General features: G+C 33.7%; 1 protein-coding gene across 7 annotated transcripts in view; it reads left to right on the forward strand.

The window, feature by feature from the left end:
• Window positions 1-23,707, forward strand: part of kiaa0930 (KIAA0930 ortholog) — a 32,696-nt gene extending 8,989 nt beyond the window's left edge. For 6 of the 7 annotated variants that reach the window (XM_037761004.1, XM_037761006.1, XM_037761005.1 and 3 more), the window contains 9 exons: window positions 7,236-7,384; window positions 10,795-10,899; window positions 11,613-11,690; window positions 11,805-11,906; window positions 14,175-14,315; window positions 14,523-14,711; window positions 15,670-15,829; window positions 16,469-16,624; window positions 18,251-23,707. In XM_037761004.1, the coding sequence (XP_037616932.1) occupies window positions 7,236-7,384; window positions 10,795-10,899; window positions 11,613-11,690; window positions 11,805-11,906; window positions 14,175-14,315; window positions 14,523-14,711; window positions 15,670-15,829; window positions 16,469-16,624; window positions 18,251-18,291 (1,121 nt within the window). In that variant the 3' untranslated portion in view covers window positions 18,292-23,707. The remainder of the gene's footprint in view (window positions 1-7,235; window positions 7,385-10,794; window positions 10,900-11,612; window positions 11,691-11,804; window positions 11,907-14,174; window positions 14,316-14,522; window positions 14,712-15,669; window positions 15,830-16,468; window positions 16,625-18,250) is intronic. The other variant, XR_005205590.1, reaches the window with a different exon arrangement.
• Window positions 23,708-23,858: the final 151 nt, after the last annotated feature.

Consider the following 23,858-nt stretch of genomic DNA (forward strand, 5'->3'; position numbering starts at 1 on the left):
AGGAGGTTCTGGTGGTCATTGATCACTAGTCATCCTTTAGTTCATCCTTTAGTTCAACCTCTCATCCTTTAGTTTATCCTTTTGTTCATCCTTTCATCTTTTAGTTCATCCTTTAGTTCATCCTTTAGTTCATCCTCTCATCCTCTAGTTCATCCTCTAGTTCATCCTTTAGTTCATCCTTTAGTTCATCCTCTCATCATCTAGATCATCCTTTAGTTCATCCTTTAGTTCATCCTCTCACCAGGTCTCTGGAGCTCTGATAGAGCGTCACTGAGCCCCCACAGTGAGTGAGTTATATAACGTATAATGTAAAATACATGTCTACTGATCTTCCTCTCTCCTCCTCGCTGCCAGCTCAGATAGATTTTGGGGTGATTCAGCTCACTTTCATCAGATGATGAGTGATAGGGCGCCGGGCTTCATAACACAGTTGATGTATTTTTAAAATGGGATACGCAGCAGCTATAAATAGATCAGGCTGCAGAACGCTGCTTCACTCTGGAATAACGGGAACACTCAGACACCGGCAGACTAACATCAAACTTTTATTTAAATCAGACCAAAATAAAGAAACATAATGAGAGAGTAATCTTATAAATATTCTACCTGTTAACATGCAGCAGCATCCAGCTGGATCCTCACAGTCTTTGACAAGCACAAAGCCTCATGAATCCAAACCATTTTATAATCACAGAATCACAGTAACAACTTATCTTTTTAACAGGAGTCACCTCGAGTCCAAAAAAACAAAATGATCTCTTTTAGTCCCCAAACGTGTTATTATCCTTGAGAAAAATCCATAAAACCTCATTTTGTTCACTTTAAAATCTTTACTTTGTTTGTGATTGTTCTTTAGTATGTGAGATTTGCTAGTATGTGTTTTTTTTTAGTATGTGAGTTTTTTTAGTATGTGAAATTTGTTAGTATGTGAGATTTGCTAGTATGTGTGTTTTTCTAGTATGTGAGTTTTTTTAGTATGTGAGATTTGTTAGTATGTGTTTTTTTAGTATGTGCGTTTTTTTAGTATGTGAGGTTTTTTAGTATGTAAAGTTTTTTAGTGTGTGTTTTTTTAGTATTTGAGATTTGTTAGTATGTGAGATTTGCTAGTATGTGTGTTTTTCTAGTATGTGAGTTTTTTTAGTATGTGAGATTTGTTAGTATGTGTTTTTTTAGTATGTGCGTTTTTTTAGTATGTGAGGTTTTTTAGTATGTAAAGTTTTTTAGTGTGTGTTTTGTTAGTATGTGAGATTTGTTAGTATGTGAGATTTGTTAGTATGTGAGTTTTTTAGTACGTGACATTTTAGTACGTGACATTTTTTTAGTATGTGAGATTTTTCAGTACGTGAGATTTTTCAGGACGTGAGATATTTTAGTATGTGAGATATTTTAGTATGAGATTTTTTAGTATGTGAGTTTTTTAGTACATGAAATTTTACTACGTGACATTTTTTAGTATGTGAGATTAGTGAGATTTTTTTAGTATGTGAGATTTTTTTCAGTACGTGAGATATTTTAGTATGTGACACTTTTTAGTATGTGACATTCTTTAGTATGTGAGGTATTTTAGTATGTGACATTTTTTAGTATGATTTCTAAGTGGATATATGGACATTTATTCTGGATGGACATCAGAGATAATGCTATCATTGTGAAGTGTAAATCACATTGAATCTAAAAATATGTGTTTCACGTCTGAGTGTTCAGATTTAACTGAACTGAACTGAGTTATGAAGACAGGGAGTCACGAGTTCTGACTCAAATTGCAGCAATTAGGCACTAATGGTGTTAAATTATCTTAATGACCTTTATAATAGCAGGAGTCTTCTGGGAAATCTGTCAAAGTCCATTAAGAAAATAGCCATAAAAAAGAACATTTTTATTAAATATAACCTCAAATCAGGACATAATTCAACTTTTAATTAGAAGAAAATGTCAAGTTAAGTTTAGGTTGCTGTTTGCACTTCCATACTTATATACTTATATATTGTATTTAATATATATATGTATTAAAAAACAATATTAGGACTTCTGTATTCCAATCAAATCGTGTATTTAATTTCTTTTAGTTAAAGGGACTGTTTGTAACTTTTTAAGCAAATAAATGTACCGGGTCGGGACACATGCGCGCTCGCATATGCTCCTCCTCTGCTTGCCTTCACTCAGACAGCGTGCGCGTTCTCGCGTACTCGCTCCACCTCTAGACGTGAACGCGCGCTCACTTCACACTGCAGAAGAGTTAGTAGCTCTGAGAATATCTAGTGAATGTACAGTGGACGTTTGTGTAGAAATAAATGCTGCAGCTCCTCCAGACCAACAGAGGTTTCCCGTGTCTTGTGAAGTGACGGGACTCTGCAGAGAGAAATCTTGTCGTCTCGTTACCGACCGGGTGCCGGTGTCTCCCTGTTCACTCCGGCTGCGTGCGGAGGGAGACGAGTTTCTCGCTGCAGAGCCCCGCTGCCTCAGCCTGCGCTGAGACAGGAGAAGCCAACACTAGGATCAGCATTGATTCATGGAGAGACCTTGGTCTGGTCAGCTAACATTACTGCCAAGCAGCTGAAATATAGAGTGATATTGTGCTTTTAGCTGACGTGTGTCGCCTCACTGCTTTGAGCAATGCTCGTTCATGTCTTTTTAGAGCGAGCACAAGCGCGAGCCCGACGCTGACTTTCGTTGGTTTCCCGGCCACAGGTGTCGCTGTTAACAAGCATTTCTGAAAGTTACAAATAGTCCCTTTAAACCTAATGAGGAAGTGTTTGTGGAATCGTTTCAGTGTAAAATACATCCCAACACGATGACCTTCTTCTGTTTCAGCTCCGGTGTTTCACAATTAAATCACATCTGAGCAGATCACAGCCAGCCAGGTTAATCCTCACAGTCCACGTTAAATTAACCATAATTCAATTTACGGAACTGTGAAATTAAATCATGCCAATACACCATGTTTTCATTTCCATTACAGAGCCTCATTTATCTCGTCATACAAGGACTTTACATTCAACCAAAGTAAAAGTGAAGTAAAACATCTATATATTCTAGTGATTAAGAGCTGTTTTTTATTTTATTTCTTTGTGCCCGTCATGTCCCATCACTCTGAGCTGCTGTTAGCAGGTCTGATAAAGTTAATTAACACTGACAGAGAGCAGCTAATCCTGATGAAGGCTGGATGAAGTTTGGTCTCATAAGTCTGAAAGTCATGTACATTTAATATATATTATGTTAAGGCTTTTATTATGAAGTACCAGCAGGAAGTCTCAGATTGTTTATTTGGGCGATGTCGTCTGTTTTTTATTTTTTATTTTTTGAGGTTTAGATCTGAGAAAGTCTCAAACCGTCACAATAAATGATCAAGTTAGAGGAGTAGTTCAACATTTTAGGACGGACACTTGTGAGATGTTCAGATGAATATAAACCTGTCGGTGTTAAATCATATTTAATATGCAACTGTAGATCAGAAAAGGTTTGCAAAAGAATGTAACAAAGAAAATAAAACCTTTTATTTTTATTTATTCTCTTGAAATTCTAGAAACAAAATCAAGAGGAAGACATCTTTAAATGTATCTGATTGATTTAAATTTTAAATATATGTTTATTGATTTAATGCTTATTATAGTAACTGTCCGTAGAGATTTGCCTGACAACTTTTCAGTTTCATAAAAAGGGGAGAAGGATGAAACAAACACGAAAAGAAAAACGGAAAAAGCTACATTTTAAATAATATCTATAATCTATATCTATCTATAATATCTTTAAAGGGGTTGAGATTTCATTTTGAATGTTGTGTGTGTTTCAACATAGTAGGAGAAGTCCAAAGTCCAGAAGTTTAGTCTGTTTTGATGTTTGTATAAAGTCCTCCAGAGTCTGACATTTAAAGGGACTTTGGTATTAAACATCTCTGACAAACATTTTATAACGTCCTTCCAAAAGTTTTGAACCTGTCGACGTTACTGGAGAAATAGAGCTCCTACCTCGTTCAAACATTTAGTACAAACATCTGTAATATTAGCAGACATATGATGAAGTTTGACATCCTCATTAACCATTTTTTATTAATTTTAACTGTTTGCGCTTTTAAATGCTCCTCAAACGCATCTGTCTCATGGATGTCTTCCTTTATATCCAGTTTCTAAATACTCGGTTGTTATTTCTTGTTTCTTTATTTTTAATTTTACATTTAATGAATCGAATTAATATTATCTGTAGCTTACATCCTGAATCCAGTCACTGTTTTTGTGTTTTTTGGGGGTTTCTCTGTGCTCTATAGGCATGAGGGAAGCAGCTGCTCCAACAGGAAGTTTAACTTAATGCCATGTCATCCTCCGAGTGGTTGCCTAGCAACAGTTGCTAGGGCGGCAGGCAGGTGCTTCAGCCTGTAGAAAGGTGGTGGAGGGAGCACCCCGGGTTGATTGGGGGGGGGGGGATGCGGTAGGTGGTCGACACACACACACACACACTCAATGAGACATCTTCTTTTCATTTTTCAAAATAAAATAAAAACAGTGAGTGTGAAAATCCAGCAGCAGCATGTGAATTATTGATCAGTCGTTTTATGGGCCATAAAGAGAGAAATTACTTCAGATGTGAACAAAAGCCAGAGGAGAATAATGGAATCATGCATTTTTAATTTAAATTTAATATAATAAAACAGTCTGACCACAGAAAAAACCGCTGGGTCGACTTCACACGTTGTTTTTAAAGCTTGCAACGGAAACTCCACTTCCTTCCTCCTCATTCTCATTTCTCAGTTTGTACATCCTCGATTCCTTTCCATGCCTCCTCTCCTTGTGTGAGGAATAGACGCGAGGAGGCAACAGGCATTTAACAAATTAGACATCGTTGCCTTGAAGCGTCTTTTTAAAGCGATTAAATATAAATAATTAGCAGCTTTCTGTGAGGCTGCAGATTTCATTTGATTATTGTTCTTTTACTTCAGTTTAATTTAGTTTTTAGGGTTTAATTTTTTGCCTTCTGTTCCAGTTAACTTCTTCTTAATAAATGCCACTTTTTTTACACTTCTGCTTATCGACCTGCTTCAACATCCCTTTTTAAACCTCATCTGCCCTTTATAAGGGTGGCGGGCGGGCGGCGCTTCACTGACAGACAGGGGACGTGTTTCAATGTGGAGCTTTAATTCTTGTTTTATAAATGGATTATCTGTGTCTTTGTGTGTTATATTATCTTTTAATCTTTATTTTTTCTCAACTTGTGAGTTGTTTCTGTTTTTTCTTCCCTCCTTCTCTTCCTGTTTTAATACCATAATTATATATTTATACATTTTCATATGAATGAATGATTCATCATGTTTTATTTTATGGAATTAATGCCATCATTGGTATTTGGTTTATATGAATGTCTGCATGATTTAAGGTGAAAATTAATGACATTTTAAGTGTTATGATATTTAGGTGGGAAACGCCCCAAATTTTGACTTAATTAATGATTAAATTATTAGATGTTAGTAACAGGTTTTCTGCACGGTTTAGGTTTCTTTTTAAGTGATAAAATCCATAAAGTAACATTAAATTAACCTAAAAAAAAAGAAAATAATAACTAGATTTTAAAAGTGATAGAATCAGTTATATTTAGAGTAATGAGTTTGTTATAAGAACATTTCAAGGTTCTTTATTTGTCATTTGTCAGTTCCAGCAAAGCAGTTATTGGTAATGAAAATCTTTGGTCTCAGTTTCCCTCAATAATGCTCAATATATATATATGAAAATTAAATGAAAATTATTAATAATAATAATGATAATAATATATATAATAAAAGTAATACATATTTTTTGCAAAAAGTTAAATAACTAAAAAGGGAGAAATGAAAATAAATAAATTAATAAAATTATATAAAAATAAAAAAAAATAAATATATATATATAATATATATATATATACATATATACATATACGTGTATATATATGTGTATATATATATATATATATAGTATATATATATATATATATATATATATATATACGTATATATATATATATATACGTGTATATATATATATATATACTATATATATATATACATATATATATATATATATATATATATATATATACGTGTATATATATATATATATATATACATGTATATGTATATATATATATATATATATATATATATATATATATATATATATATATATATATATATATATATCATACTATATATGATTATATATATATATATATATATACTAATATATACTTATATATGTATATATATATATATATATATATATATATGTATATATATATATATATGTATATATATATATATATATACTGTATAATATATATATATATATGTATGTATATCTATATATATATATATATATACGTATATATATATATATATATGTATATATATATATATACTATATATATGTATATATATATATATGTATATATATATATATATATGTATATATATATACGTGTATATACTATATATATATATATGTGTATATATATATATATATATGTATATATATATATATATATATATATATACGTGTATATATATATAATATATACGTGTATATATATACGTGTATATATATATATATACGTGTATATATATATATATACGTGTATATATATATATATACGTGTATATATATATATATATATATACGTGTATATATATATATATACGTGTATATATATATATATATATATATATATACGTGTATATATATATATATATATACACGTATATATATATATATATATATATATATACGTGTATATATATATATACGTATATATATATATATATATATATATACGTATATATATATATATATATATATACGTGTATATATATATATATACGTATATATATATATATACGTGTATATATATATATATACGTATATATATATATATATATATATATATATATATACGTATATATATATATATATATATATATATATATATATACGTATGTATATATAAAAAAGGATAAATCACACAAGTAACAGTAAAAGCAAAACAAGAATCTAAGGCATAAAATAGTGCAGTTAAAATAGATATAAACCTAAGTAAATATCAAATAGTAATACGACAGTATTTCTGATTTCTATGACTGTCGGGTTGTAGCTCAGTAGCTCCCTCAGAAGGTGACTCTAATAATGCTGTTTAATCATGTTTATTAATGTTTAATCGTGTTTATTAATGATTCATTGTGTATATTAATGTTTAATTATTTGCATGCGTTTGTTTAGGTTGTTTCAAGGATGACCGCATCGTGTTCTGGACCTGGATGTTCTCCACGTACTTCATGGAGAAGTTTGCTCCTCGACAGGACGACATGCTGTTCTACGTCCGCAGGAAGCTCGCCTACGTCAGCGCCGAGAACACCGAGGGCAAAAAGGTGACGAGCTTTTCAAAGATTTATCCAAATGTTTCAGGTGGAGCTTTAGGCGAAGAAAATTAATCTGCAGCTATTTTGATAATCGACTAATCAGCCCAGTTATCGTTTTTTTAGATATTTTTTTTACGCCTCAAAACTGCCTTAGTCCATGCAAAAACAAAAATGAAAGACGTCTTTTCATGCGTATTATTATTATTATTTATTTTTCTACCCCTTAAAACCCCTGAACAAAACCCCTTAACAACTCCTTAATATGTTATAATCCATTTGTGTTTACATTAATTAACATCAAATTGGGATGAACCCCTGAATTTGCTCCCTAAATTTAAGTTTAAGATTAATGAAACATTATTAACCTTCATGAAGGAGGATTTACTGCTGTACTGTTGTATTAGACTGACTTGGTTTCAGCTAGTCTAGGTTTTCCTAATAAACTGGATACTGAGTGTATATAACAGCCCCATCTTAAACAGGAAATGTCAATATAAAACTCCCGGCTGTTTTGTTGAAGTGAAACCAGACTAATCCAGAGCGGTGTTGTTTTAGGTCGCCAGTCTGACGTTTCTGTTCTCGTCTTCCTGTCACGATGAAGACAAGGCAGATGAGATGATACAAAAGACCAATAATAACTCTGAATGAGACAAATGGCACCTACGGCAACTATCAATTTTCCCATCAGACGAAGATTTCAGCAGTTTGACATTTCTATAAAGTCACAGTCCAACTTTATTTAACCCCAACAGAATCTAAAACTCACTTTATACAAACTAAATAATAATAAAAGTAATACATATTGTTTGAAAAAAGTTAAATAACTAAAAAGGGAGAAATGAAAATTATTAATAATAATAATGATGATAATAATAATAATAATAAAAGTAATACATATTTTTTGCAAAAAGTTAAATAACTAAAAAGGGAGAAATGAAAATAAATAAATTAATAAAATTATAATACTACTATTACTAATAATAAAAATAATACATATTTATGAAAAAAATAAAATAAATAAAAAGGGAGAAATGATAATAAATTAATTAATAAAATGATAATATTACTACTGATAATAATAAAAGTAATACATATTTTTGAAAAAGTTAAATAACTAATAATGGAGAAATGAAAATAAATATATTAATAAAATTATATTACTACTGATAATAATAAAAGTAATAAATATTTTTGAAAAATAAAATAAATAAAAAGGGAGAAATTTAAATAAATAAAATAATAATAATAATAAGAAAAATAATACATATTTTTAATAAAAAGTGAAATAACTAATAATAAGGGAGGAATGAAAAATAACTGAATAGTTTAAAGTGTAATCCGTCCTCCCCTCCGTCTCTGTCTCATCTCTATTTAAACACACCCTGGTGATATAAAGGGAGATACAAGGTCTCCACACGCCAGCTTTCATATCACTCACAAACCATGTAGGGCACATAGATGGTTGCCATAGTTACGCAATGAAAGGCGATGGGAAATCCCACCCCCCCCCTTCATGGAGGAACTGACTGATGTGTCTCAAACAACAAAAGATACTACAGACAGCACCCTTTATATAACATTATTTCATTATTTAATACTTTATTCATATAACATTTACATAACGCTTATTGTTTCTGATTTTAGCTTTTTTTAAACCAATATTTAAAAAGAATAAACATATTTAGTTAAAAGCAGCGCATTCACTTTGTGTCTCCTGCTGCAAGAATAAAATGTTGACAGCAGTTTAAACTAAGTCAGGTCGTCCTGCTTCATGTGACAGAAACATAATAAATACAGTCAAATAAGATGCTGGTTGTGTAAATAAGCAGATAAAACAGTGGAAGTCCAGTCTGATGCTGCATGATATTTATTTCCTAGGAAAGAAAACATCTCTGTGGTCCATGTGGATGGTTTCACTTCCTTCAGTCACATTTCCCTGTCCAGTTTACATTGTTCTCCTTTTGGCCCACAGGACGTAAATCTAAATGGTGATTGACCTTTAACTGAAGACGGTGGTATGATTACAGAGTTAGTCTTGTGAGGGTTAAAATTAAAAACATTGCATAATGGCAAAAAAACAGTGTATATGGTATTTACACACTTTTATAAGATTTAAAAAAGGTTTTGTTTATTGTAAAGCAATGTTGTATTGACAAATCTCCCTTGAACGGATACAAAATGTGTGATTAATTTGCGATTAATCACAAATAATTATTTTAATAGATTGGCAGCCCTAGTTTATTTTATATAATCAAAAATGATCACAATATATATTTAATAATAATAGGCCTAAAAATGCTCAATTTTAAGAGTATTCTCTTCAGGACAGAACCCTAAAGAAACCAGAAGGTTAATTATGGTTTATAATGTACAAATATTTATGATTGGAACGGGTTGTTGATTACATATGAACAATATATATGACATTTATTGTCACTGTTTTACAACCACAACAGTAGTGACGGCGTTGGCCACGGCGTAGGCCACGGAGTAGGACACGGCGGAGGCCACGGCGGAGGCCACGGCGTAGGCCACGGCGGAGGCCACGGCGGAGGCCACGGCGTAGGCCACGGCGTAGGCCACGGCGTAGGCCACTGTCCGGCTGTTTATCTGGTGGTTTTGTACGTAGAGGATCGTTATCGTGGAAGATTTTTTCATGAAATTTGTTTAGATAATTTTATTGCCCAGCCCTACCAAGTTGTCTGGTCACATTAACCTTGTTTTAGGGATGTCAATAATTAACCGTTAACCGACGTTAAGCATTTTAACCGATTAACGCTATCAGTTAAAACAGTTAAAAGAAATTATCGGTTAAGAACATTTTTCAAATCCTTACCTTGTTTACAAGTCAAAAAATAATGTTAATATAGATAATTATGAGAAATCCAATGTGGCCCCAAAGCAGTGGTTGTCTAGTATCCAATCATATTAACAGATGTGTGCCTTTCTAAATCATCCAATCCAGTTCTAGTGATATGTGGAGTATAATGAAAGCAGACAGGATGCACCTGAGCTTCATTTACCAGAGAAATGGGTCTGAATACTGAGATTATATACTTTGGGATTTTTAATAAATTAGCAGAACCTGTTTTTCTTTGTTATTATGAGGACATGTTTTTCTGTTCTTGGAAAGCAGAAAATGCACCTCAGACACAGACTGATATCTGCATGTTTCACTTTCCTCTTGATGTTGTCATAGCAACGAATCAATAAAGATAGATCCTCGTCATCCTCTGAACGACCTGCAGCAGCTCGTCCTCCGTGTTTCTGCTATGTTATTGAAGTCTAACATGATGTGACAGGAAGTCTCCAGAGTCCTGGTTCCTGTCTACACCTGATCTGAGACTCACCTGCTCACATTAACACACACACACTCTGTCAGGTATAAGGTATGAATGTGTGTGTTGGCTGTGTTTCAGGTGGAGGTGGAGGTCTACAGGAGAGACTCCAAGAAGCTGCCGGGCCTCGGTGACCCCGACATCGACTGGGAGGAGAGCGTCTACCTGAACCTCATCCTGCAGAAGGTCAACAACTACTACTACTACAATATTCAGAGAAAAAAACTATTTTTTTCGAGATGAAAGTTGTAAATTTACACAAAATGTGTAATATATATATATATATATATATATATATATAAACGTAAATTTACAAGAAAAAACTCACAAATTTGCGGAAAAAAAACTTAAATGTATCCTAGATTAAAGTCAGAAATTTAAAAGAAAACTGAGTCTTTTCCTGTAAATGTACCGCTTTATACTCAGAGAATTTCAGACGTTTTTCTCACAGAATTATGACTTTATAATCTCAGAGAATATCCAAATTTTTTCTCATAAATTTACATCTTTAATCTTGGGAATTCTGAGTTTTATCCCCTCTCTTTCTCCATTTTTTTTTTTTTTTTTGCCTACAACGGCCCTAATATGCCGTTGTAGCGACCTAAATGTAAGTGACCCAAAATCAAATGTTTTTTCACAGAATGAAGCTACAACAGGGCATCCAAAACACATATATAACAAATATAGTTTGTTTTTTAATAGAAAAATCTTTTATCTACAATTATTTATATAAGTGCTGGATGGTATAACATTAACAGACAAGACAAAGCAGTAACAAGATAGTAAAGTGCACAGTCAGCGTCAATGCAAGTAGGAAATAAAGACGGCCGTATTTGAATATGAAAGAATGTAGATTTTGTGATGTCTTAAATACTTCAATAACTCTACTATCTCTGCAGTTGGACTACGTGGTGACGTGTGCGGTCTGCACACGCTCAGACGCCGGAGATATCCACATCCATAAGAAGAAATGTCAGGTATGAAACCACACAGCTCTGTCATCACACAGTTAGCTGGTTTTATTTATTTATTTATTTTTAGGTTAATGAAGCTGTTGGTCTTTATTCAGTCCGTCTGTGATGTTTCCACAGGAAGTGTTTGCGTCTCCCAGTAAACACGCCATGGACAGCAAAGGAGAAGAGTCCAAGATGAGCTACCCCAACATCTTCTTCATGATCGACAACTTTGAGGAGGTAACGGACACTAAAGTCTGACCACACTGATAATACTACTACTTAAAAGAATACTTAACTCACTAAATGATCATCAGTATTTCAAATGTTACCTTGAATTCTTGAAGAAAACGTTGTTTTTCTCTCCACGTGAACGTTGAATTGAACAACGGAGAAAAGTCTTGGTTAATTGAAGTAAACGGAGCGGCGTTTAACAACAGCTAAACTATATCAAAACATCTGTTTACAAACTCTCAGACAACCGGTGCAGAATAATCACAGTCTCATTTATCCAGTCGGACGCTCACTACTTCACAAACACACGCATCTTCACTAAAACATCACTATTTATAACACTTCCACATAAACAGTCTTACACTTGTACAGGTGTGCTTCTCGTCCAGCCCGCCTGTTTTTAGACTTTTCTGCGTTTTTTGATTCTCCGTTCACCGTGGAGGCATGAGAGGAAAACTTCAAGAATTTTCTTTAAGAATTCAAGGTAACACAGGGTGAGTCATTTATAAACTAATGGTCATTTTGCATTTTGCGTATTCCTTAACTTTCAGCTTATTTAACTTTACTTTAAGAAATTCTAAGGCGATGGCGACAATTTTGAGGATAGACGTCCATAAATCTGCTTAGAAATCCATTAAAGCGGTCCTATGAAACTGTTGTGCTTTTCCCCTTTCTGTTAATGTGTTATGTAGTTTTTTGTGCATGTAAAATTTCTGCAAAGTTACAATGTCCAGGCGAAGAAATATTAGTAAAATAAGAAAATAGTCAAATATACCAAAATGTTTGTAAAGTATCGAACAAAAAATTGTTAAATATCAGTAAAATATCATAAAAATATAAGTTAAATATCAGAAAAATATTGATGAATTAATCACACAAATATTTGTAAAATATACAAAAAAATATTCGCAAAATATACAAAAAATAATTAAAAGTAGCTCCACCTTTACAAGCTGCAACATTAAAGTGATGAGCAAATAAAATATCCCAAAAATATTAGTAATATATCCAAGAAATATTAGTAAGATCAAAAATAGTGAAAATATCCCAAAATTGTGAGTAAAATATCAGAAAAAAATGGTAAAATATCCTAAATATCAGTAAAATAGCCGACAAAAATATTTGTAAAATATCATAAAAATATAAGTTAAACATCAGAAAAGTATTGTTGAATTAATCAGACAAAAATTAGTAAAATAAAAAAATAATTAAAAGCAGCTCCACCTTTACCAGCTGCAACATTAAAGTGATAATAAAAAAAATAAAAAAAACATATATATAATAAAATAAAATATCCCAAAAATATTAGTAAAATGTCCAAGAAATATTAGTAAAATAAAAAAAATTGTAAAATATCCCAAAATGTAAGTAAAGTATCAGTCAATTTTTTTTTAAAATATCCTTAATATCAGTAAAATATTACTAAAATATCTTAAAAATATAATTTATATTATTTCTATTTTTATTATATATAATTAATCAGACAATAAATTGTAAAATATCCGAAAAAATATTCACAAAATATCCCAGAATAATTAAAAGTAGCTCCACCTTTACCAGCTGCAACATTAAAGTGATGAACAAATAAAATATCCCAAATATATTAGTAAAATACCTAAGAAATGTTAGTAAAAAAATAAATAAATAGTAAAATATCACAAAAATGTTAGTAAAGTATCAGACAAAAAATAGTAAAATATCCTAAATATCAGTAAAATAGCCGACCACTGACCACTGATTTTCTGGACATTTGAAGAGCCCAACTTGTCTGTGGCATATTGAGATAAAACATGCAGTGATGCTATAAGCTTGTAAATATTCAAATGATCTAAATATTAACGTTGTGTATCAATGACATATAAAAAGAGGTCTTCCCTTCAGTGATGGAGTCTCTCCTCTCTGGACACTATGAGCAGCTGACGGCGTCCAGAGATCCAGTCAATGCTGTCGGTGTAATGAAGTGTGACTCGATGCTTCTTCACTCCATTTAAAAACCGGCTCCGGCTCCAACACCTGCTGCTAAAGGTCGACTGGAGGGAAAAACAACTGATCTGTCTCCTGGGAGGAAATCAATGAGCAACTCTTTAGTGCTCAGAAAGCAGAAAACTGCTTAATGTGAACTCAGATAAACAGCCAACACTCACCCTGGTTATGTGTTTCTGTTTTTCTAAAGACAAAAGGTCCTCACAGACATAGATGAGGGGACTCTAAGGTTGTTGTGTGAAAGAATATAGGTAAACTAAAATCTTATTATTATTATTATTATGTGTGCAGGTGTTCAGTGACATGACGGTGGGCGAGGGCGAGATGGTGTGTGTGGAGCTGGTGGCGAGCGACAAGAGCAACACCTTCCAGGGCGTCATCTTCCAGGGCTCGATCCGCTACGAGGCCCTGAAGAAGGTTTACGACAACCGGGTGAGACGCCGCCGCTCTCACCTATAAATCTGAGCTCTATTTCTATTTATTCACCTTCACAAAGTTTGTCAGAATCACAATTTACCCCGGTGTTTAGGTGCATACATAAAAAACAGTTAAGAAACATAGATATAGAATAGAAAAACAGACAATAAAAATATGAAAAAATACTATAAATATATATGTGTGTGTGTGTGTGTGCTGCAGGTGAGCGTCGCCGCTAAGATGGCCCAGCGAATGTCTTTTGGCTTCTACAAGTACAACAACATGGAGTTTGTGAGGATGAAAGGTCCGCAGGGCAAAGGTCACGCCGAGATGGCCGTCAGCAGGGTGCCGACCGGCGACACCTCCCCCTGCGGCACCGAGGAGGACCAGGTGTCCCCCTTGCATGAGAGGGTGAGCAAAACAAACACACACGCACCTTAAAGTGGTCCTATTATGCTTTTGTGCTTTTTCCCCTTTCTGTTAGTGTGTTATGTCGTTTTTTTGTGCATGTAAAATGTCTGCAAAGTTATAAAGCCCAAAGAAATATTAAAATAAGAAAATAGTAAAATATCCTAAAAATGTTAGTCAACTATCAGACAAAACATTGTAAAATATCCTAAATATCAGTAAAATATCCCAAAAATATAAGTAAAATATCTTAAAAATATAATTTATATTATTTTAATTTTTATTATATATAATTAATCTGACAAAAATTTGTAAAATATGCGAAAAAATATTCACAAAATATCCCAAAAATAATTAAAGTAGCTCCGCCTTTACCAGCCACAACATTAAAGTGATGAACAAATAAAATATCCCCAAAAAAGTAAAATATCACAAAAATGTTAGTAAAGTATCAGACAAAAAATAGTAAAATATCCTAAATATCAGTAAAATAGCCGAGAAAATATTTGTAAAATATCATAAAAATATAAGTTAAATATCAGAAAAATATTGATAATTAATCAGAAAAAAAATTGTAAAATAAAAATAATAATTAAAAGCAGCTCCACCTTTACCTGCTGCAACATTAAAATGATGAACAAGTAGCCCAATAATATTAGTAAAATGTCCAAGAAATATTAGTAAAATACATTTTATTTTAAAGTATCCCATATATTGCGTATTGTATTACATGTGTGTATTGTATGATATAAATAATAATATAAAATGTATCTTTTTATTTTACATGTTCAAAATAAATTTTGAAATGAAAATGTACTTATATTATTACACAGAAAAAACAACAAAAACTCAGAAACACTGAGAAAACTGAGGAAAATATGCAAATATTAGACTCAAGTACAAGTACCTTGAATGTGTACTATAAGTAGAGTACATGAGTAAATGTTTGTTGTTCCTCCAGGTGACGTCGTTCAGCACGCCTCCGACTCCAGAGAGGAACCGGCCTTCTTTCTTCTCGCCGTCTCTGAGACGTAAAGTTCCCCGAAACCGAATCGCAGAGATGAAGAAGTCTCACTCCGCCAACGACAGCGAGGAGTTCTTCAGGGAGGAGGAAGACGAAGGTAGGAACTGGACCTCTAACTAACTGGTCAAACTGGTTTCTCCTGCAGAGTGAGTCTTAGATAGATGATTGTTCTGCTGTGATGAACGCTGATGCCACTTTACACGGCTGTGGTTGTGTTTTTAATTGATGTGTTTCCTGCAGGTTTGTTAAATTAAATGTTAATATGCAGATAAAAGGACAATCATTTCCATTTTATTTAACATTATTTCACAGAAAGAAAAATGCAGAAAGTTGATTTAATATATATGAATATGAGGATGTAGAGAAGAGAAAAGTCATGAGATAAAACCATAAATACAAAACAATAACAGGTTCACTGTTAATAAGGAATGTTGAACACGTGATCTTCTGATATATTCAACACCAAAACAGGAGAAACAATATTTATCAAATACACATTTCCCACTAAACATTTCCTGGAGTTTGCAGACTAATAACTTTTATTTTGTAGGTTTTAATAGAAAAATGCTGAATTTCTAGTTTTGATTTTGGATTGTTTTTAAAATTGGGATGAGGTAGTATTTAAAGGTTTATTGATAACCTACAAATCATCTGAACTACTCACTTTGTGAAGGATTTTTCCAGATTTAATTAAAGTAGATGAAAATGAAATAATACTTAATAACGTCTGTTTCAGATCTTCACACCACCTCCAACCTTCGCTCTCGCTCTCTGTCGGGGACCGGGCGCTCTCTGGTCGGATCCTGGCTCAAACTCAACCGAACCGAGGACTACTTCCTGCTCTACTCACACCTGACCTACGTCACCCTGCCGCTGCACCGCATCACCACAGGTCAGTGGTCAACACACACACAGTCACACACTCACTGCATCACTACAGGGGGGAACCTAAGCTGAAACCTAAGGCCGGGTTCACACCTGATAAAGGTCTGGCTTCACTTCTCTAAGCGGTCCGGTTTGCGTTCACGAAGGCAAAACTCAAACCGTCCGGAAATTGTAAACAAGAGTCATGTGGTGGAAATGTTGTTGTTGATTATTGGTCATACAGTTCAGCTCCTCCTATGACTCAACGGTTGCCTCGACGTGTGTGATGTGCTTTCCTATGCTGTGAGTGTGTGGATGAAGCGACTCGCTAGTTAACTAGCTACCTTGCTAATTCCACCACGCTACAGAAAATGAGCCCAACAGCGGACAGCGCTGGGTCTAAGCGGTCCGTCCATCATTCCCCGCCGCTGGGAGACTACGGAGCTCCCGACCGCACTCCTACCGGCAAACTAGTCTCCTGGGGGCGGGGAGTGAGGCGGAGGAACCGCGGGGAGCGCTAACTAGCTAATTGTTGTCTCAGTTGTGGTATGATAAACAGTAAATTCATTTGCAGTTCCAACCGTTGCTACTCAGTTCCAACCGTTGCTCCTCAGTTCCAACCGTTGCTCCTCAGTTCCAACCGTTGCTCCTCAGTTCCAACCGTTGCTACTCAGATCCAACCATTGCTACACAGTTCCAACCGTTGCTACTCAGTTCCAACCGTTACTACTCAATTCCAACCGTTGCTACTCAGTTCCAACCGTTGCTACTCAGTTCTAACCGTTGCTACTCAGTTCCAACCATTGCTCCTCAGATCCAACCGTTGCTCCTCAGATCCAACCGTTGCTACGCAGTTCCAACCGTTGCTACTCAGTTCCAACCGTTGCTACTCAGTTCCAACCGTTGCTACTCAGTTCTAACCGTTGCTACTCAGATCCAACCGTTACTACGCAGTTCCAACCGTTGCTACTCAGTTCTAACCGTTGCTACGCAGATCCAACCGTTACTACGCAGTTCCAACCGTTGCTACTCAGTTCCAACCGTTGCTACTCAGTTCCAACCGTTGCTACTCAGATCCAACCGTTGCTACTCAGTTCCAACCGTTGCTACTCAGATCCAACCGTTGCTACACAGTTCCAACCGTTGCTCCTCAGATCCAACCGTTGCTCCTCAGTTCCAACCGTTGCTACTCAGTTCCAACCGTTGCTACTCAGTTCCAACCGTTGCTACTCAGTTCCAACCGTTGCTACTCAGATCCAACCGTTACTACGCAGTTCCAACCGTTGCTACTCAGTTCCGACCGCGTCGAACGGACTATTTTCATTAGCGGAAGCAATCAAATCATTTTTATGTCAATAAAGTAATTTTTTAAATCAATATTTTGTGTTAAATTATTAATTTCTCGAGTACATAGCTGTGTAATAAGGGTGTTAATGTACAGTGAGCCGGTCGTTATTGCAAAATGACCCCGTCAGTGTCCTGCATCACCTTGTTGGGGTTCATTTTGCAATAACGACCAGCTCACTGTACATGATCCCTTCCATGATATTCACCTCAACCACTCACCCAGTCAGTTCCAGTTATAGTTATATAGATATATATAGTTCTAGTTTTAATCAGTGGGACTCTGGCGTGTCTTTGTGTGTGTTATTAGACATCCTGGAGGTTCGTCAGAAGCCCATCCTGATGACATAGCAGAGCTGGACTCCCTCAGAGCATCACGACTACCAAGTGCCTCCACCGAGTGTCCAGACCGAGACCGACAACCAAACACCTGCTTCAGTCAGAGGAGACCAACAAACCAGCCATCCAGGAAGTGCCTCTTCTTCTTCTTCTTCTTCTCTTCAGTTCTCCACGCCGTCGGGAACACATGACCTCCGTGTGGAGAGGCATCGGCTGAACTCTGACCAGGAAGTGAGGAATGTGTGTTTTCTTGTAAATATCCTGCTGCTTTACTCACTGAGACGCCTCGACTAAAGGTTCTGCTTTTACCGACACCCTCTGTTTCTGTTCCACCGTCGGGGTTTCCTTTTGTAATATCTTCTCTACGAAGACGACGGCGACGACGACAGGAGGAGAGAGGACACCTCGACTAAAGGTTCTGCTTTTACCGACACCGTCTGTTTCTGTTCCACCGTCGGGGTTTCCTTTTTTAATATCTTCTCTACGAAGATGACAGCGATGACAGCGATGACGACGACGACGACGAGAGGAGAGAGGACGCCTGGACTAAAGGTTCTGCTGTTACCGACACCGTCTGTTTTTATTCCACCGTCGTGGTTTCCTTTTTTAATATCTTCTCTACGACGACGGGGATGACGACGGGAGGCGAGAGGACGCTGAGTCGACTCCTTAAAACGTGTTTTTGTATGACAGGAAACAGGAAGTGTAGACGGCTTCAGTCCTGTAACCAGACGTGGTGTCACAGCGGGATCAAAACATCTTTATTATGACACAACTAGTCGCTCAGTTAACTCTTATTATCATCGATTAATTGACACATTTGTCTCAATTAGTCTCTGAAAGGTCAAAAAGATGAAACATTATTTGTTATCTTGTCAGAAAATCTTTCCAAAAGTGCTGAAACAACAACGTTAAGAAGCACATCGGAGAACCTGTTACCAGCATTTATTTATTACTTTTTACTTTAATGTTTGATATAATATTCTTTTGCTGATAAAGCTGGATTTAATAACTCCCACCACCACGCTAGATGTATGATCATTATAATTAAATAAAGAAAATAATTTTTTATCTTACTTGAAAAATGACTTGATTGATGAAAATAATTCACAGCATCGGAATAAAATCATCAAGTTTATCGTCAGAACAGAACTTCTTTTTCTCCGAAAATTGTGACAAAATGATAAGCCGAAGATTTCTGTCGCTCAACTATAAATTAATAACTAAATAGAATTAATAAAATCTGAAAATAGCCATCTAAATGTTGATAGCTTTACTTCAAATGATTTAAAAAAACATTGATTATTAAAATAATAATAATTAACTTTCTTTCTATCACTTCAGCCCTGAGCGTCTAATTATTAATATTAATATTCTATAAATCAAATAACTTTGAATTCACCAACAGTCTCAGATGTGCACAGCAACAAACAGCTACAGTGTTATTATTATTATGCCAAGTGCAAATATAAAAACTACGTTTAAATTATAGTTAGAAAATATACGGAGATGTATGGCGGCGTATCAGGACCATCGTAGGTAAAAATAAATATTATGGAGCCTGGTGTGGGGGGGTAGTATTTCAAGAAAAAAACTCTGAATTTTCAAGATTAAAGTTGGATATTTTCTGAGATTAAAATGATAAAGTTATGAGAAAAAAAACAAATTTATGAGAAAATAATCACAAATTTTCATAATGAAATTCACAAATTCAAAAAAAACTTAAATATTCTTTGAGATTATGAAATCATAAATTTACAAGGAAAAAAAGAGAATATTCACAATTTTTTTTCTAGTAAATTTATGTCTTTAATGTTGGAGAATATCCAATTTTTCTCTGAAATTTGTGATTTTTTTTCCTCGTAAGTTTACAGAATATTCAACTTTTTTCGCGTAAATTTGTGATTTTTTTCGCGTAAATTTATGACTTTAATCTCAGAGAATATAGGGGTTTTTTTGTCAGCGGAAATTTGTGAGCTTTTTCTTGTATATTAAAGAATATTTTAGTTTTTTTCCAGGAAATTTCTGACTTTAATGTCAGAATATTCAAGTTAATATCTGATCAAAGAGTAACAATCCAGTCAGTACCAGTCTTTATATTTACTGTCACAAAAAAAAGAAACCAAGTTCATATTTTTAGTTTGTCGTTTTGCTTCTGATCCGGATGTTTTTGACACCAACCGGTGATGGACGCGACCCCGAGCTGACAGACACAACATCTGTATTTTAATAAATCAGCTGTGTGACGATAATAATCACCACCAAGTTAAAGACGAATCACAGAAACCCAGCTTTGACTTTTGACTTTTGTTTTAAAAAACTGCGACTGAACAAACTGGAAGTGACTTGAAAAACTGGTGAAGAAGAAGAAGCGACGGTGAGGATGATTTTAAAGGGAATAAAAAGAAGTGAAGGAAGCGTCCTGCTGGGATCCAGATGTGTTTTCAGTTTGTTGATGTTAAAGTTTTTCTCCCTCTGAGCTCCTGAAGCCTTAAATCTGACTGTACGTAACTTTAATGTTCCTGCTTTCACTTCATGTGTTCATTTAAACAAACATGTACAACATTTAAACAACCAGCTGAGGCTTCCAAAGATCACTTCTTATATTACATCGACAGAGACGAGACGTCAGTCAGAGAGTTCAAAATCAGATTCAACTAAAGAATATCAGAAATAACAACAAACGTCCGTCACGAGTTCCCAGAAATCAAAGTCACGTCTTCAACTTGTTTACATTTTTTAAGAAGTGATAAATCGGCTCATTTTTTGTTTTCTTCGTTCTATTAACAACTTTAATGTTTGTTGAATGATCGAGTCGACCAACAGAAAATATATTAACAATGTTGATAATCCTCAATTCTCAAATTTAATCGGGAAAAAAAACAACCAAAAATTATTCACAGTAATACAAAAATGAAACAAATTTTATATGAAAATATAATAAAGTCAAACCTGAATTTGAATATTGTGAATTATTTCTCAAAATTATGACTTTATTGTTAAAACGTTTCAAAAGTAATATTTTGAGAAAGAAATCATAATTTTATGAGAATAAAGTTGTGATTTTTAGGATGAATTAGTATGATAATTTTATGAGAATAAAGTTGTGATTTTTAGGATGAATTAGTATGACAGCAAAATTGTACTTTTACGTTTTTTTGTAAAATTGTAATGTGAAAAAGCATACTCAGAATTTTAGGAGAATAAAATCATATAAATTTTACTTTTTTTATTATTATTTTTCTTTGTGAAACTCCAAATTTCCCCCAAATATTATGATTTTCTCATAAAATTTTACTCGGAAATTTGTGATAAAAGCATTAAATATCACAACTTTTTTTCTTTAATGAATTCTGACATAATTCTCAGAAAATTGTGGCCTTTTTTTGTTTTTTTGTCACCCGCCCCGCAAATAACTTTATATACTTTGAAAACTTTCTGGGAACTTGTAATGAACATTTTTCACTATTTTTGGACACTCTTAAATGTTTTGTTGTGTTTGTTGTGAGGAAAATAATTTCAACTCCATTGTTGTTACTCAATAAGGGCTTGAGACTACGGAAGCCCTGAGCGGCAAGTGAGAAAAAAAAAGTCTGATCTAATAGTTTTCTCTCCTGTGTTTATGACTTAAGAACTGGTGACATAAGGAACAATAATCTTTCTAAGTTCCTTAATTTTTTTTTCATCTGTGAAGTTATGGCAGTTGATTTTTTTTTTAAACAAAGTTAAATCTGACTTTGAATATTGTGAATTATTTCTCGAAATTATGACTTTATTTTATATGTTGTGAATTCATACTGAGATTTTGATGTTTTAGAAGTAATATTTTGAAAAAGAAATCATAATTTTAGAAGAATAAAGTTGTGATTTTTTTCTCAAAATATTACGACTTAGTCATAAAATTCGACTTGACATTTTTATCACAAAATTCTAACTTTTCTTTATCAATTTTTTCTCTAAATATTCCCAGACTTTTAATTTTTCTCAAAATTTTTCACTATTTTTGGGCACTTTTAAAATGGATTTATGGAAAAAAATAATCGATTTTTTGCAGCTTTTAAGAAAATGTTTTAAATAATTGCAACTCATTTGTTTTACTCGATAAATGACAAATTATTAATTAATCATAAGAGTTGGATATTACGGAAGCCCTGAGAGGCAAGTGAGAAAATATTTTGATGATCCATTTTGTAAATCTGATCTAAATAGTTTTTTCTCTTGTCTTTATGACTTAAGAAACAGGTGGAAAAAAAGGTTTTACCAAGATAATCTTAGTTTGTTACTTAAATATTTTTTTTTATCCGTGAAAACAGGTGAAAAAAAAAAATTGCTATGTGATTTTTTTGTTTTTGTTTGTTTGTTTGTTTGTTTTTTTTGTAATGCTTATTTCAGCCAAAGAGAAGCTGAAGTGCACCACTACTACATGTTCTAAATAAGACCAAAAACATTCATGTTTTCTTCCAGGTGTGTTTTATTTTACATAACGTGCTAACACACGATATACGTAGCTTGTCTTTAGAGCGCATGGAGAAATTAAAATTAAAAAACTTTTTCTCACTGGCCTCTCATGGCTTCCGTAGCCACTGATTTCCCAGTTTGATTCAATTTTGATTGAGAAACTCAATTTGGTTCCTTTATGAGATAATTATTAAAGACATTAATATTGCATATTGTCTGTATTTATCCTGGGAATGTAAATGTTTTTTTCTCACTTTTCCCAGGCACAAAAATATCTCTAAATGCAAAATTATCGTAAAATACGTTTTTAAATTTATGGAGGAAGGAAATTAAAATTGAATCATTTCAGACAAATAAGCAGAGAACAGGACTAATAATTGTTTTTTTCCAAAAGTAGTGAAAAATGTCCAAAATCTAAAATAAGATATGAGTATTAGGTCGACTGTTGGGGAGAAAAATATCTACGATTTGAATCTTGAAGTTATTGAAATGAAATCTGATTTTGTCGTCTCATGTTTTGCTGATTTGACGGTGAAACTGAAGGAGAATCTGAGTGTTGTTGTTATTGATCAGTTATTATCAGTGATTGATTTTCACTGAGAGACGAAGCCATCCTCGATCAAAGTGTTTTCCTCTGTGTCGTATTTAAACGGTGAGATATCCCACAGGGCACCTCTTTCTTTCAGTGTTATTGATGACGTAGTTTCTAGTTCCTCCAGCTGAATGTATCCACGCTGATCGATCGATCGATAGCAGAGAGACGGTCGATGTACCAGAACACCACAGTTTGCACTGTAAAACGCTTTTAGATCCTTTTTAAAAACCTTTCTGTTGTTACATCGTTTTAATGCTTTTGTACACGGACACAGTTAATGTGCATGTTACCATCAAACTTCTGTTGCTTAGTTTATAAACTGTACGTACATTTTACTGTATTTATTTATTGAAATACACATTAACAGAAAAAAAACTTGTGGCTTTTTTCTTTTTCAGATTTCATAGACGCTTCAGTTTGATCTAGAGAAAGTTCTTAAGGTATAATATAACACGTCTAATAACGACTAAAGCGATGTTATATATGTCAATGAGTTATGTGCTTCAACTATCCTAAATGTTAAATC

The sequence above is a fragment of the Sebastes umbrosus genome, chromosome 23 (genome assembly GCF_015220745.1).
Source record: "Sebastes umbrosus isolate fSebUmb1 chromosome 23, fSebUmb1.pri, whole genome shotgun sequence".
Taxonomy (NCBI): domain Eukaryota; kingdom Metazoa; phylum Chordata; class Actinopteri; order Perciformes; family Sebastidae; genus Sebastes; species Sebastes umbrosus.